General features: G+C 38.9%; 1 protein-coding gene across 1 annotated transcript; it reads right to left on the reverse strand.

The window, feature by feature from the left end:
* Nucleotides 1-9937: 9937 nt before the first annotated feature.
* LOC120107248 lies at nucleotides 9938-11170 on the reverse strand. Its single transcript, XM_039120458.1, has one exon. The coding sequence runs from the start codon at nucleotides 11168-11170 to the stop codon at nucleotides 9938-9940; it is 1233 nt and encodes a 410-aa protein (XP_038976386.1).
* Nucleotides 11171-11416: the final 246 nt, after the last annotated feature.

Below are 11416 nucleotides of genomic sequence, written 5' to 3' on the forward strand. Positions count from 1 at the left end.
AGGATCCAAACTTAGTCCTACATCGACTAGATAGCAGAGAGGTTTGTTTCTTAAACGGAGAGCTCGATTATCCTTCTCTCAGGAGGCGCTTTTTAAAGGACAAAATCATGAGGGAGGCCGACCTGTGTCGTACCCTACCCCAAAGGGGACAATACCTCCTGTGGGGACGCAATCTTCTTTTTCTGTTCCAGTTCGGTGGGGGCTAAGGTTTGAGGTCGGGGGTACCCTGGCCTCATCATTGACGCGCTAGGTAGGGGCCCTTGACCTCGGACATAGTCCCACATCGACTAAATAGCGAAAAGGTCTGTGCCTTAAATGGAGGGCTCGATTGCTCTTCCCTCAGGAGGCACCTTTTAAAGGACAAAACCGTGAGGAAGGCCGACCTGTGTCGTACCCTGCTGATAAGTGCTAAATAATGCATAAATTAATATCTTATTTATAGCACTTATCATTATTTTAATTCACATATTTTGTAAATTTAACTAAAAATTGTATTACCTTCATGATTGCATTTTAATAAATTATCCAAGGTAATTCAAGTTTAATTTGATTATTTATTGATTAAGCTTAATGTATACAGGTCGAATCAAATTCATCTGGGATGACCCCTGAACCTAAATTGCATGCACCCCATGAATCGGATCTTCCCAACCAATTAGAGTCGACCCCAATTTTCATTTTTCAACACATGGCCACCCCAAGTTCACGTATGTTCTCCCTGTTTCGTGTCCTAGCCATATCTAAGCTACTCTACCATAACTCCAACTGCAAGTCATCTCAGCCATTCATCACGTTTCACGAACTCATCTCCCCATCGTATCTCTATTCCGTTTGCATCCCATTCATAGTTCGGCATCCAAAGCTCCTTCCATGAAACAGAGCCGCATCTGGATGAACCCAAATCCCAGTCATCCCGTTCCACGCGGATTCAGCTCTTCGTCCCAGCTCCAACCTCTCTCACATCTAGCTTCATCATCCCGAGCTCCACGGTTCCACCAAACCAACCATCTCCTAAGAAACTTCCTTCGGATTCCTTCCACGTCCGTTCCAGCTCCTCTGTTCTCAACCGAGAACACCACCAGCATAATCCCAGCTTCATCTCTTCCCAACGTCCAAGCTTATCCTCTTCCCCTGTTTCGAGATCCCATCAGCCAAGATAAAGCCAAACTCCGAAATCTTCTCAAACGCCCACAGGATGACCTTCATCTCCCAGCCATCTTCCGAATGAGAACCAGCAACCTTCTGTCGGACTACTCCCAACGGCCCAAGCCGTTCCCGAGAATCCAGATCCCATCCGGATTTGCTCCCATCCTCATCACATATCAGCTCAAATCCTCCGCATCAGCCGAATCAAGCTATCCATCATCCACGTCCTTCCCAACTCTCCTGTATCCATCAACAAAAACCCATGCATCCGTTCCCTGTTATCAACCGATATCCAAACATTCCATCCTCTGTTTCATGCGGATAAAAACCAGAAACATCTCCCGGATTTCTAGCCAACGGCAGCACAACCAAATGATCCCAACGTCATCCTCTCATCCGAACTTTACTTCCCCTGTTTCGGAACCAATCCAAATCTTATCCCGTTGTGATCCATCTTCATCCAAACGTCCCAACTCCCCTTCTTCGGAACAGAGGATCATCCTTATCCTCTTTCGAATCAGGCCGAACTTCATCCCAGCAGCATCATCACCAAGCTCCCAGCCATCCCAACTTCCGAGATCCTCTCACGTCCACATTTCAGCGTCCCAACCGCGTCCAAGATATTCAGCCGTGTCGCCTCTGCGTTGAAGCCACATCACCAACATTTCGGATCACATCCATCCTCAACCGTGGGCACCGTTCCAGCATCCACATCATCCTCTGCATCCTTATCCTTGATTCGAAAGACGGGAGGAAAGAGAAGTGGGCAGTCTATTTAAAGGAATCGGACGTGAAGACCAAGGCCATTCATCCTTCCCCACCGGGGGGGGGCATTCCTCCTCTTCCCCACCAGGGGAGGGGACTGCTCCCATTCCTTCTTCCCCCATCGGGGGCTGATCTATCAATCTCTCGGAGGCAAGTCCCACGGGAAGAAGAAGAGGAAACAGGGGAGGGAGTGAGCCACGGGAACATGAGAGAATAAAAAATAAGAGGAGAGAGAAGAGTTTTGTTATTTTGGGAATATTTCAAAGAAAGAAATCATGAAGGAAGAGATGGGAGCCTGCTGCTGTGCTGCTGCTGCCGTCTCCAACTCCATGCAGGGCTGATCTCTTCTCCAGGGCCGGATGTAGCCCTAACAAAGGGCCAAGTGTTTTTATATTTTTAATTTCTATTCTTGGAGTTGTATAAACCTTATTCTGCTTCTAATGAATATTTTATTTTCATCTCATATTTAATTTCTGTGATTTTAAATATGAAGTTTATACAACTGCTCTTCATGATCATTGAAGTAAAAATAAGATAGTTTATGCTTAAGGAAGATGCGATGTGCTACCACCTTAGATTAAGGTAGACATTTCATGCTAAACTAAAGATGGATTATGCCTAAATTACTTCGGTGAAATTTTATTCGAATGCTTGTTAGGCTTGTAGCCAATTTGCATGTTAATCCAAGAATGAATTAAAATATAAATAATCTTTTTTCCGATGTTAGTGGTGAATTCCTTGCCCTAGGTTCTCTCAAATTGATATCATTTTAATTGCATTTTTTTTTATTCAATTGCTTAGTTTAATAGTCTTCACAAATTCTCATTTTAAATATTTTTATTTTTAAGAAAAATAACTATACCCCAATCCCTGTGGATCGATACCCGTAATTACTATCCTACTAGATACGTGCCATTGCGTGGTCTTTAAAGTTGACTATCAATTTTTGGCGCCGTTGCCGAGGATTGGTAGCATAGTTGTTTTTCTTTTTATTAAAAAATTTTTTTCAAAAAAAAATTTCGAAAAATAAAAAAAAATAAAATAAAAATAGTTTCTATTTTTACTTTCCTTATCTCCTTCTCCTCTCTTACTAATTTTTGATTTTTCTTGGTATCATTTGATCAGGAACCAAAGAGGAAGTTTGGGACAATTAGAAAGGGAACGACTGAAAAAGGAATACTGTAGAGGTTTGCTTTTTAAAAAAAAATTGCTGAAAATTCTGGTAACATCTGAACCTTTCTTATTTAAATTAATTTCCTTTTTGTGGTGATTGTTTGATTTTAAAATTCAGCAAAAGTGTGAATGCATGCTTGCTACACATACACCAATTAATCCACATATAGTAAGGGCAATCACCCCAACAAGATAAGAACTGGATTTCATCACCAGATTCTTGCCCAAATTAGGTGAATCAATTTTCACATAGCTATCACATTAATTAAAATCAATTAGACGTTGGCCCCTAGGGATATTCGAGCTCAATAGGACGAAGATCACCGAAAGTTGCACCAATTTCGCTCTGTGGCTCAGTTGATGTTTAGGCAAGCTTTGTCCCAAGGGAGACAGTTCATCTGTTCGAGGCAAGTGGTTTTTAAGTGGGACCTTTGCAACGCATCGTGACCCCCCCACTTACCTGGGAGCGTACCTGGTCAACTAAGTTCATTAGACCGGATTGGAGGCTTAGGTGCCCTCTTCAAATCAGTTAGGAGCTGTCTAGTGATTTTAGGGCAAATACAAGGATTTGACGTGTTTTCTTTTAGTGCATGCTTGACTTGACTGATCAGAAGAGTATATCTCCATGCCCGACAATCAGTCTTCCACAAATTTTCTTCCTTGGAGAACCCCGCATGAACCCGGTATGATTTGATAAGGATGCACTGCGTCTGGCTGAAGACGTTAAACTTAGCGCTTGTTGGGAGGCAACCCAATTTTCATAGGTTATTTTTGCATATTTTCTTGTCACATTTTTTTTAGGTGTCCTCATATTACTGATGCAACTAAGGTACAATGCTTCTATCTCCATATGCATCATATTTTCGTAAAACAAAATAATAATAATAATAATAATAATAATAAAATATTTAAAAAAAAAATTAAAAAAAAAACATTGAGGACAATGTCTGATCTAGGTTGGGGGGTATAAGATTCGAATTTTTGAAGAAATTTTTCGCATTTTCACATTTTTAAGTGAATTTCAAAAAAAAAAGTGAATTTCAACAAAAAAAAACCTAATTTCTATGCTTTAGTGCTGAAATGATAAACACATAAAGTATATAAAATCTAAAAAGCCCAATAACTAGTCAGGAGTAAGTCAATTTGAGTTCTTTTTATTAAAAATTCTTTTAGCGAGTTGTAAGATAATTTTTACTTTGGAATTTCACAACACACATGTCCTGCACTTCTAAGGATTAGGTTCAACATTATGTTACTAAGTCTAGTAGCAACCTTGAGTCCTGATGAATCATTCCTATCTAATTCACTATTATCCCGTATTTATTGTTAAAAAAAAAAGTGAATTTAGTCAGGTACATCGAAAAGGGCTACCGATCGTCAAAGGTCAGCGGGCTTGCAATGATGAATCCGAGCATAGGTCCGTAGGGGAGTCTTTATGCCTAACACCTTATGCCATCTGGTGTGGGAGTGTTGACTGAATGCTCGTTACATAGAGGAATCATTACAAGAGTAAAAATGCGTAATAAATATAAAATAAAAAAATAATAAAAAATAAAAAATAAAAAATTGATTGAAAAAAAAAGAGAGAAAGAGAAAATAATATTGACCTTGAAAAAGACGATAGTGTGAAAGCTGTCGTTGTAAAAATTTGAGTAAACTGGAATATTACAGATAAAGCCCATGAGGTATTAAAGTAAACATCCACAACTCTCGAAATCCTGCAAGGTAGGTGATTTTGAATCAGTGATTAGGTCTTATCTGACCAATTCTTGGAAACTACTAGCTTTAGCAGTATTTTGGAGAATCTAAAACCTTAGCTTGTGCATGGTCCAGATTTCACTGAGCACCCAAGTATAAATTAGTCTTACAACTCTCTAACAGAAACTTAATAACTTAAACTTAAGTTGCATACTGACCTAGGATTTGGGCTGACTTAGTGATTAAAACTTTGTGTGCTTTTAAAATTCTTGGCATTTATGCATTTGAAATTAGATTTTATAAAACAATAACTCTTTGAGTAGAGACAAACAGTTTGTGGGTATCTGAGCCGGAAACCCTCACGAGACAAAACTCGTCCACTAGGGCCACCTAGGGGTTTAAAGCCTTATTGCATACGGTAAATGCAATCGTGATTCCTGCGAAAGTGAGTTAGTTTTTATTTTTGCTCGAGGACTAGCAAAATGTAGGTTGGGGGGTGTGATAAGTGCTAAATAATGCATAAATTAATATCTTATTTATAGCACTTATCATTATTTTAATTCACATATTTTGTAAATTTAACTAAAAATTGTATTACCTTCATGATTGCATTTTAATAAATTATCCAAGGTAATTCAAGTCTAATTTGATTATTTATTGATTAAGCTTAATGTATACAGGTCGAATCAAATTCATCTGGGATGACCCCTGAACCTAAATTGCATGCACCCCATGAATCGGATCTTCCTAACCAATTAGAGTCGACCCCAATTTTCATTTTTCAACACATGGCCACCCCAAGTTCACGTATGTTCTCCCTGTTTCGTGTCCTAGCCATATCTAAGCTACTCTCCATAACTCCAACTGCAAGTCATCTCAGCCATTCATCACGTTTCACGGACTCATCTCCCCATCGTATCTCTATTCCGTTTGCATCCCATTCATAGTTCGGCATCCAAAGCTCCTTCCATGAAACAGAGCCGCATCTGGATAAACCCAAATCCCAGTCATCCCGTTCCACGCGGATTCAGCTCTTCGTCCCAGCTCCAACCTCTCTCACATCTAGCTTCATCATCCCGAGCTCCACGGTTCCACCAAACCAACCATCTCCCAGGAAACTTCCTTCGGATTCCTTCCACGTCCGTTCCAGCTCCTCTGTTCTCAACCGAGAACACCACCAACATAATCCCAGCTTCATCTCTTCCCAACGTCCAAGCTTATCCTCTTCCCCTATTTCGAGATCCCATCAGCCAAGATAAAGCCAAACTCCGAAATCTTCTCAAACGCCCACAGGATGACCTTCATCTCCCAGCCATCTTCCGGATGAGAACCAGCAACCTTCTGCCGGACTACTCCCAACAGCCCAAGCCGTTCCCGAGAATCCAGATCCCATCCGGATTTGCTCCCATCCTCATCACATATCAGCTCAAATCCTCCGCATCAGCCGAATCAAGCTATCCATCATCCACGTCCTTCCCAACTCTCCTGTATCCATCAACAAAAACCCATGCATCCGTTCCCTGTTATCAACCGATATCCAAACATTCCATCCTCTGTTTCATGCGGATAAAAACCAGAAACATCTCCCGGATTTCTAGCCAACGGCAGCACAACCAAATGATCCCAACGTCATCCTCTCATCCGAACTTTACTTCCCCTGTTTCGGAACCAATCCAAATCTTATCCCGTTGTGATCCATCTTCATCCAAACGTCCCAACTCCCCTTCTTCGGAACAGAGGATCATCCTTATCCTCTTTCGAATCAGGCCGAACTTCATCCCAGCAGCATCATCACCAAGCTCCCAGCCATCCCAACTTCCGAGATCCTCTCACGTCCACATTTCAGCGTCCCAACCGCGTCCAAGATATTCAGCCGTGTCGCCTCTGCGTTGAAGCCACATCACCAACATTTCGGATCACATCCATCCTCAACCGTGGGCACCGTTCCAGCATCCACATCATCCTCTGCATCCTTATCCTTGATTCGAAAGACGGGAGGAAAGAGAAGTGGGCAGTCTATTTAAAGGAATCGGACGTGAAGACCAAGGCCATTCATCCTTCCCCACCGGGGGGGGGGCATTCCTCCTCTTCCCCACCAGGGGAGGGGACTGCTCCCATTCCTTCTTCCCCCATCGGGGGCTGATCTATCAATCTCTCGGAGGCAAGTCCCACGGGAAGAAGAAGAGGAAACAGGGGAGGGAGTGAGCCACGGGAACATGAGAGAATAAAAAATAAGAGGAGAGAGAAGAGTTTTGTTATTTTGGGAATATTTCAAAGAAAGAAATCATGAAGGAAGAGATGGGAGCCTGCTGCTGTGCTGCTGCTGCCGTCTCCAACTCCATGCAGGGCTGATCTCTTCTCCAGGGCCGGATGTAGCCCTAACAAAGGGCCAAGTGTTTTTATATTTTTAATTTCTATTCTTGGAGTTGTATAAACCTTATTCTGCTTCTAATGAATATTTTATTTTCATCTCATATTTAATTTCTGTGATTTTAAATATGAAGTTTATACAACTGCTCTTCATGATCATTGAAGTAAAAATAAGATAGTTCATGCTTAAGGAAGATGCGATGTGCTACCACCTTAGATTAAGGTAGACATTTCATGCTAAACTAAAGATGGATTATGCCTAAATTACTTCTGTGAAATTTTATTCGAATGCTTGTTAGGCTTGTAGCCAATTTGCATGTTAATCCAAGAATGAATTAAAATATAAATAACCCTTGTTCCGATGTTAGTGGTGAATTCCTTGCCCTAGGTTCTCTCAAATTGATATCATTTTAATTGCATTTTTTTTATTCAATTGCTTAGTTTAATAGTCTTCACAAATTCATCATTTTAAATATTTTTATTTTTAAGAAAAATAACTATACCCCAATCCCTGTGGATCGATACCCGTAATCACTATCCTACTAGATACGTGCTATTGCGTGGTCTTTAAAGTTGACTATCACCTGCTCCAAAGCGGACAATACCTCCTGTGGGGATGCAGTCTTCTTTTCCTGTTCCAGTTTATTGGAGGCTAAGGTCTGAGGTCGGAAGAACCCCGACCTCATCAATTACATATTATTAAATAAAAAATATATTATTATTTTGTATAATATTATTTAAAATAAGTGTAATATCATATTGAATACTTTAGCATAATAATATAAAATAATAGGGTTTTTTACATGGATACACTTCTAAATAGCAGATTTTGCATGAATACCCTTCCAAAATTGATATTGGCACATATACCCTTATAAAACTCTTATTTTGTTATTCTACCTTTTTTTATTCTTATTTTTACATATGTACCCATGCCATCTAATGCTGTTAAAAACTTAATGGTTTTAAATTAAAATGACTAAAATATCCTTAATGGATAGACGTACAAATAGAAACATTTATAAGGGTATACAAGCAAATAGCAACTTTACAAGGATATTCATACAATTTTGCATATTTAGAAGGGTATATATGCACATAAAGAATCCTAGTAGATGGAAAAAATTTAGATGCATTAATTAATGTGATAGCCTTTAGAATTATGTATTTATTAGTTAATATCATAGCTTTTAGAATTTCACATTTATTAATTAACTATAACTTTTAGAATTTTGTATTTATTGATTATTGTTATAACCGTTGGGAAAATGAGCATACCTTATGCCACGAGTGAGCCTTGCACATTCTGTTTTATGAATCTGTTTAAGCTTAAAGTTTTTTTTTCTTTGAAACTATGTTGCTTAGCTTTAGGATTAAAATATCTACAATGCATTTGATTGAATAACTTCTAGGTTTCACTTATTGCATGTGCATCTCTATAGTACTACAGTGAAGAGGCCGGTTAACCTCTCTCGGTGCATCGTCACTTGCCAAAAGATGTAAAATGGTCGAGACTTCAGACCTCTTCAACGTGAGATTGGAGAAAGCCAACAAATTAATTAATGTAGAAGTTGCATGAATGGAAGTTGGGTACTTGACATATAAATATATATAGCAAACCTAATCCCATCGCCATGTTGTTGGGAGAAATCAGGTGACTAGCACTAGGAAATCTGTTACTCTCTTGTCCGATGCTCTTTGTTGATTTTCATTTTTTCAGTAGGATGCCTATGATGATTCGGATTCGGTACAGTTCATCTTGTTTTGGGCTTCCATTCTGAACATAACCTTGATTTGGTCATAGAATGAAACCTACAAATGATTCTCTATTTCAATGCTTTGATGGAAATGGTATTGCTGGCATATGACACCCGACCTCGTGAACTAGAATATAGTGTAGATCACCACAAAACGAGACAAACATCATTAACAAAAGAATGTTGCACTATTTGTGATAAACTAGAGATAAAGAATGAAAGAATTATGTGTAACATGGGAATCTTGATAAATTACATTCTTTTGTTAATGAGATGTTGGCTGAAAAAAAATATTTAATAAGATAGGTTGTGGAGATGTTAATCTCCAACATAATCTCCACTACTCCAACAAAATATACCATCAAATATGCAATTAGCAAAAAAATGAAAAAGAATAAGTGTGAGAATTAACTCTATATCAACTAATAAATTATGTTTAGTAATAATGCTAAAAGTGATCCAAATAACTTGAAAGCAAATAAGGTGCAAAAGTTGGGATAAATATATCCAATTATATACCAATCAAGATTGTGGGTAGGCATTATCTTCTCCAACTAAAGTTTCCATTCTCTTAGCTTGCTTGCGGGGTCATCCTTTATTTTTTTTCTCTTGGTGCTATATACACTGCATGTGTGCCTCCTGTAATTGACACTCTTCCTCTTGAACCATTTTCCTTAGGCCTGCAATATTTCAATGATAACCAAGTGATAAAGGACAAACATGATTAAGTTAGAGTAGTGTTATATGTTACTTCCCAAGCTTCCTCAGTGCAGAAGAAAAGGATATTGAAGCTTGAGATTCCTCCATTACTGAATTTTTGCAAGTCTTTGCATGATGCCCAAGCTCACTGCAATGCTTACATTTGTGCATCTTCTTCGATGTATTCTCTTTTATACCCCTAATTCTCTTCCTTTTAGGCCTTCCTGGAGGTCTTAGACTGAGCTTTGAGGCAATACCTTGTATCCAATATCAACTTTTATCCATTGGGCCTTGTCAGGTAATGGTCCAATTTCTAATGCATAGGCAGTCTAATACTTGGCAATGGTCAAGTACTCCGAGATATAATTTTCCAAATTTGCACCTCTCATACTACAAATAAAAGCTGCAGCATGCACACAAGGAATGCCTGACACCTCCCACAGACGACAAGAAGACCTTTGTTCATTTAGAATTACTTCATACCTTCCATTAGTCTCAATTACTTCTGCTCTGTAATCACCGGTTTCATAAACAGTATAATCACCTAGCTTAAGGCTGATGTCTCTTACATACTTTATTACCACAGGAACTAAATTTCCTTTCCAGCAGGCAGCCATTCTCCTTCTTGCTTCCATTTTCACCATAATTTTTTGTCTTACAATATCTAATAAATCAAGAACTGGCCTATGTCTAGCCTCAGAAATCCAAGCATTGAATGACTCCGAAAGGTTGTTTGTTATATAGGAGCACTTAGCTGTGATGCCAAATTGAGATCTACTCCATAAACCAATATTTTCAGCATTAAGATACTTGAATGCCTCCAAGCTAGCCTCCTTAATTTGATTGATAATATCATCATGTTGGACTTTTGTGTATACCCTTGCAGCTCCCCATAACTTAATTTTAAGCCAATATCTTGAAAATTTTGTTTGAAAGTTTTTATACAAGTGTTTCATGCATTTTCTATGTTCTATTTGGGGGTATATATATTGTACTGCTTTTTTCAATCCCTTTTGTCGATCTGATACAAGTACTAGACCTTCTGGAGTTTGAATTGATTCTTTAAGTGTCTCCAAAAACCAAGTCCAACTATCACTATTTTCAGATTCTGCAACACCAAAAGCAACTGGAAACAAACCATTATTTCCATCAAGTGATGTAGCAGCCATTATCACACCCCTATACTTCTTCTTTAAGTGGCAACCATCTAGGCCTATAAAAGGCCTACAACCAACTAAAAAGCCCATACTGCAAGCACGTAGACAAATAAAGAAGCGATGGAAGTAATGCTTATCACCAGTCACATCTAACTTTAGCTTTACTACACTACCCGGGTTTCTTTTCAAAAGCTCCTCCTTGAAATCCTCCATGCTCTCAAAAGAATCTGCCCAATTGCCATGAATCATAGACATGGCAAGCTCCTTTTCTCGCCAAACTCTGTGGTATGGAAGCTTAAGATGATGGAATTGCAACAATCTCCTTCTTAGCTCAATAGGCGACAGGTCACCCTCTTTTCGTAGCCAACCAATGATCCTATCATATATCCAAAATTGTGTAGCCATCTTGTTGCCACATTTGTTTATAGATGAGCATGTATGAGGTTCCTTTAATTTTTTAACCTACACATACAAACAAAACAATATATTAATACATGTAATATTTTTTCATAACCACTGTAATGAAAAGCTAACATATTTCAACCATAATACCTGAAATATATGACCATCGCATAATAATGAAGCATGAAGCCTCCAAGTACAAGCTTCATTTTTGCAACTCACTGTCATTCTACCGGGCTCACTTTTGAG

Source organism: Phoenix dactylifera, unplaced genomic scaffold (genome assembly GCF_009389715.1).
Source record: "Phoenix dactylifera cultivar Barhee BC4 unplaced genomic scaffold, palm_55x_up_171113_PBpolish2nd_filt_p 000805F, whole genome shotgun sequence".
NCBI lineage: Eukaryota > Viridiplantae > Streptophyta > Magnoliopsida > Arecales > Arecaceae > Phoenix > Phoenix dactylifera.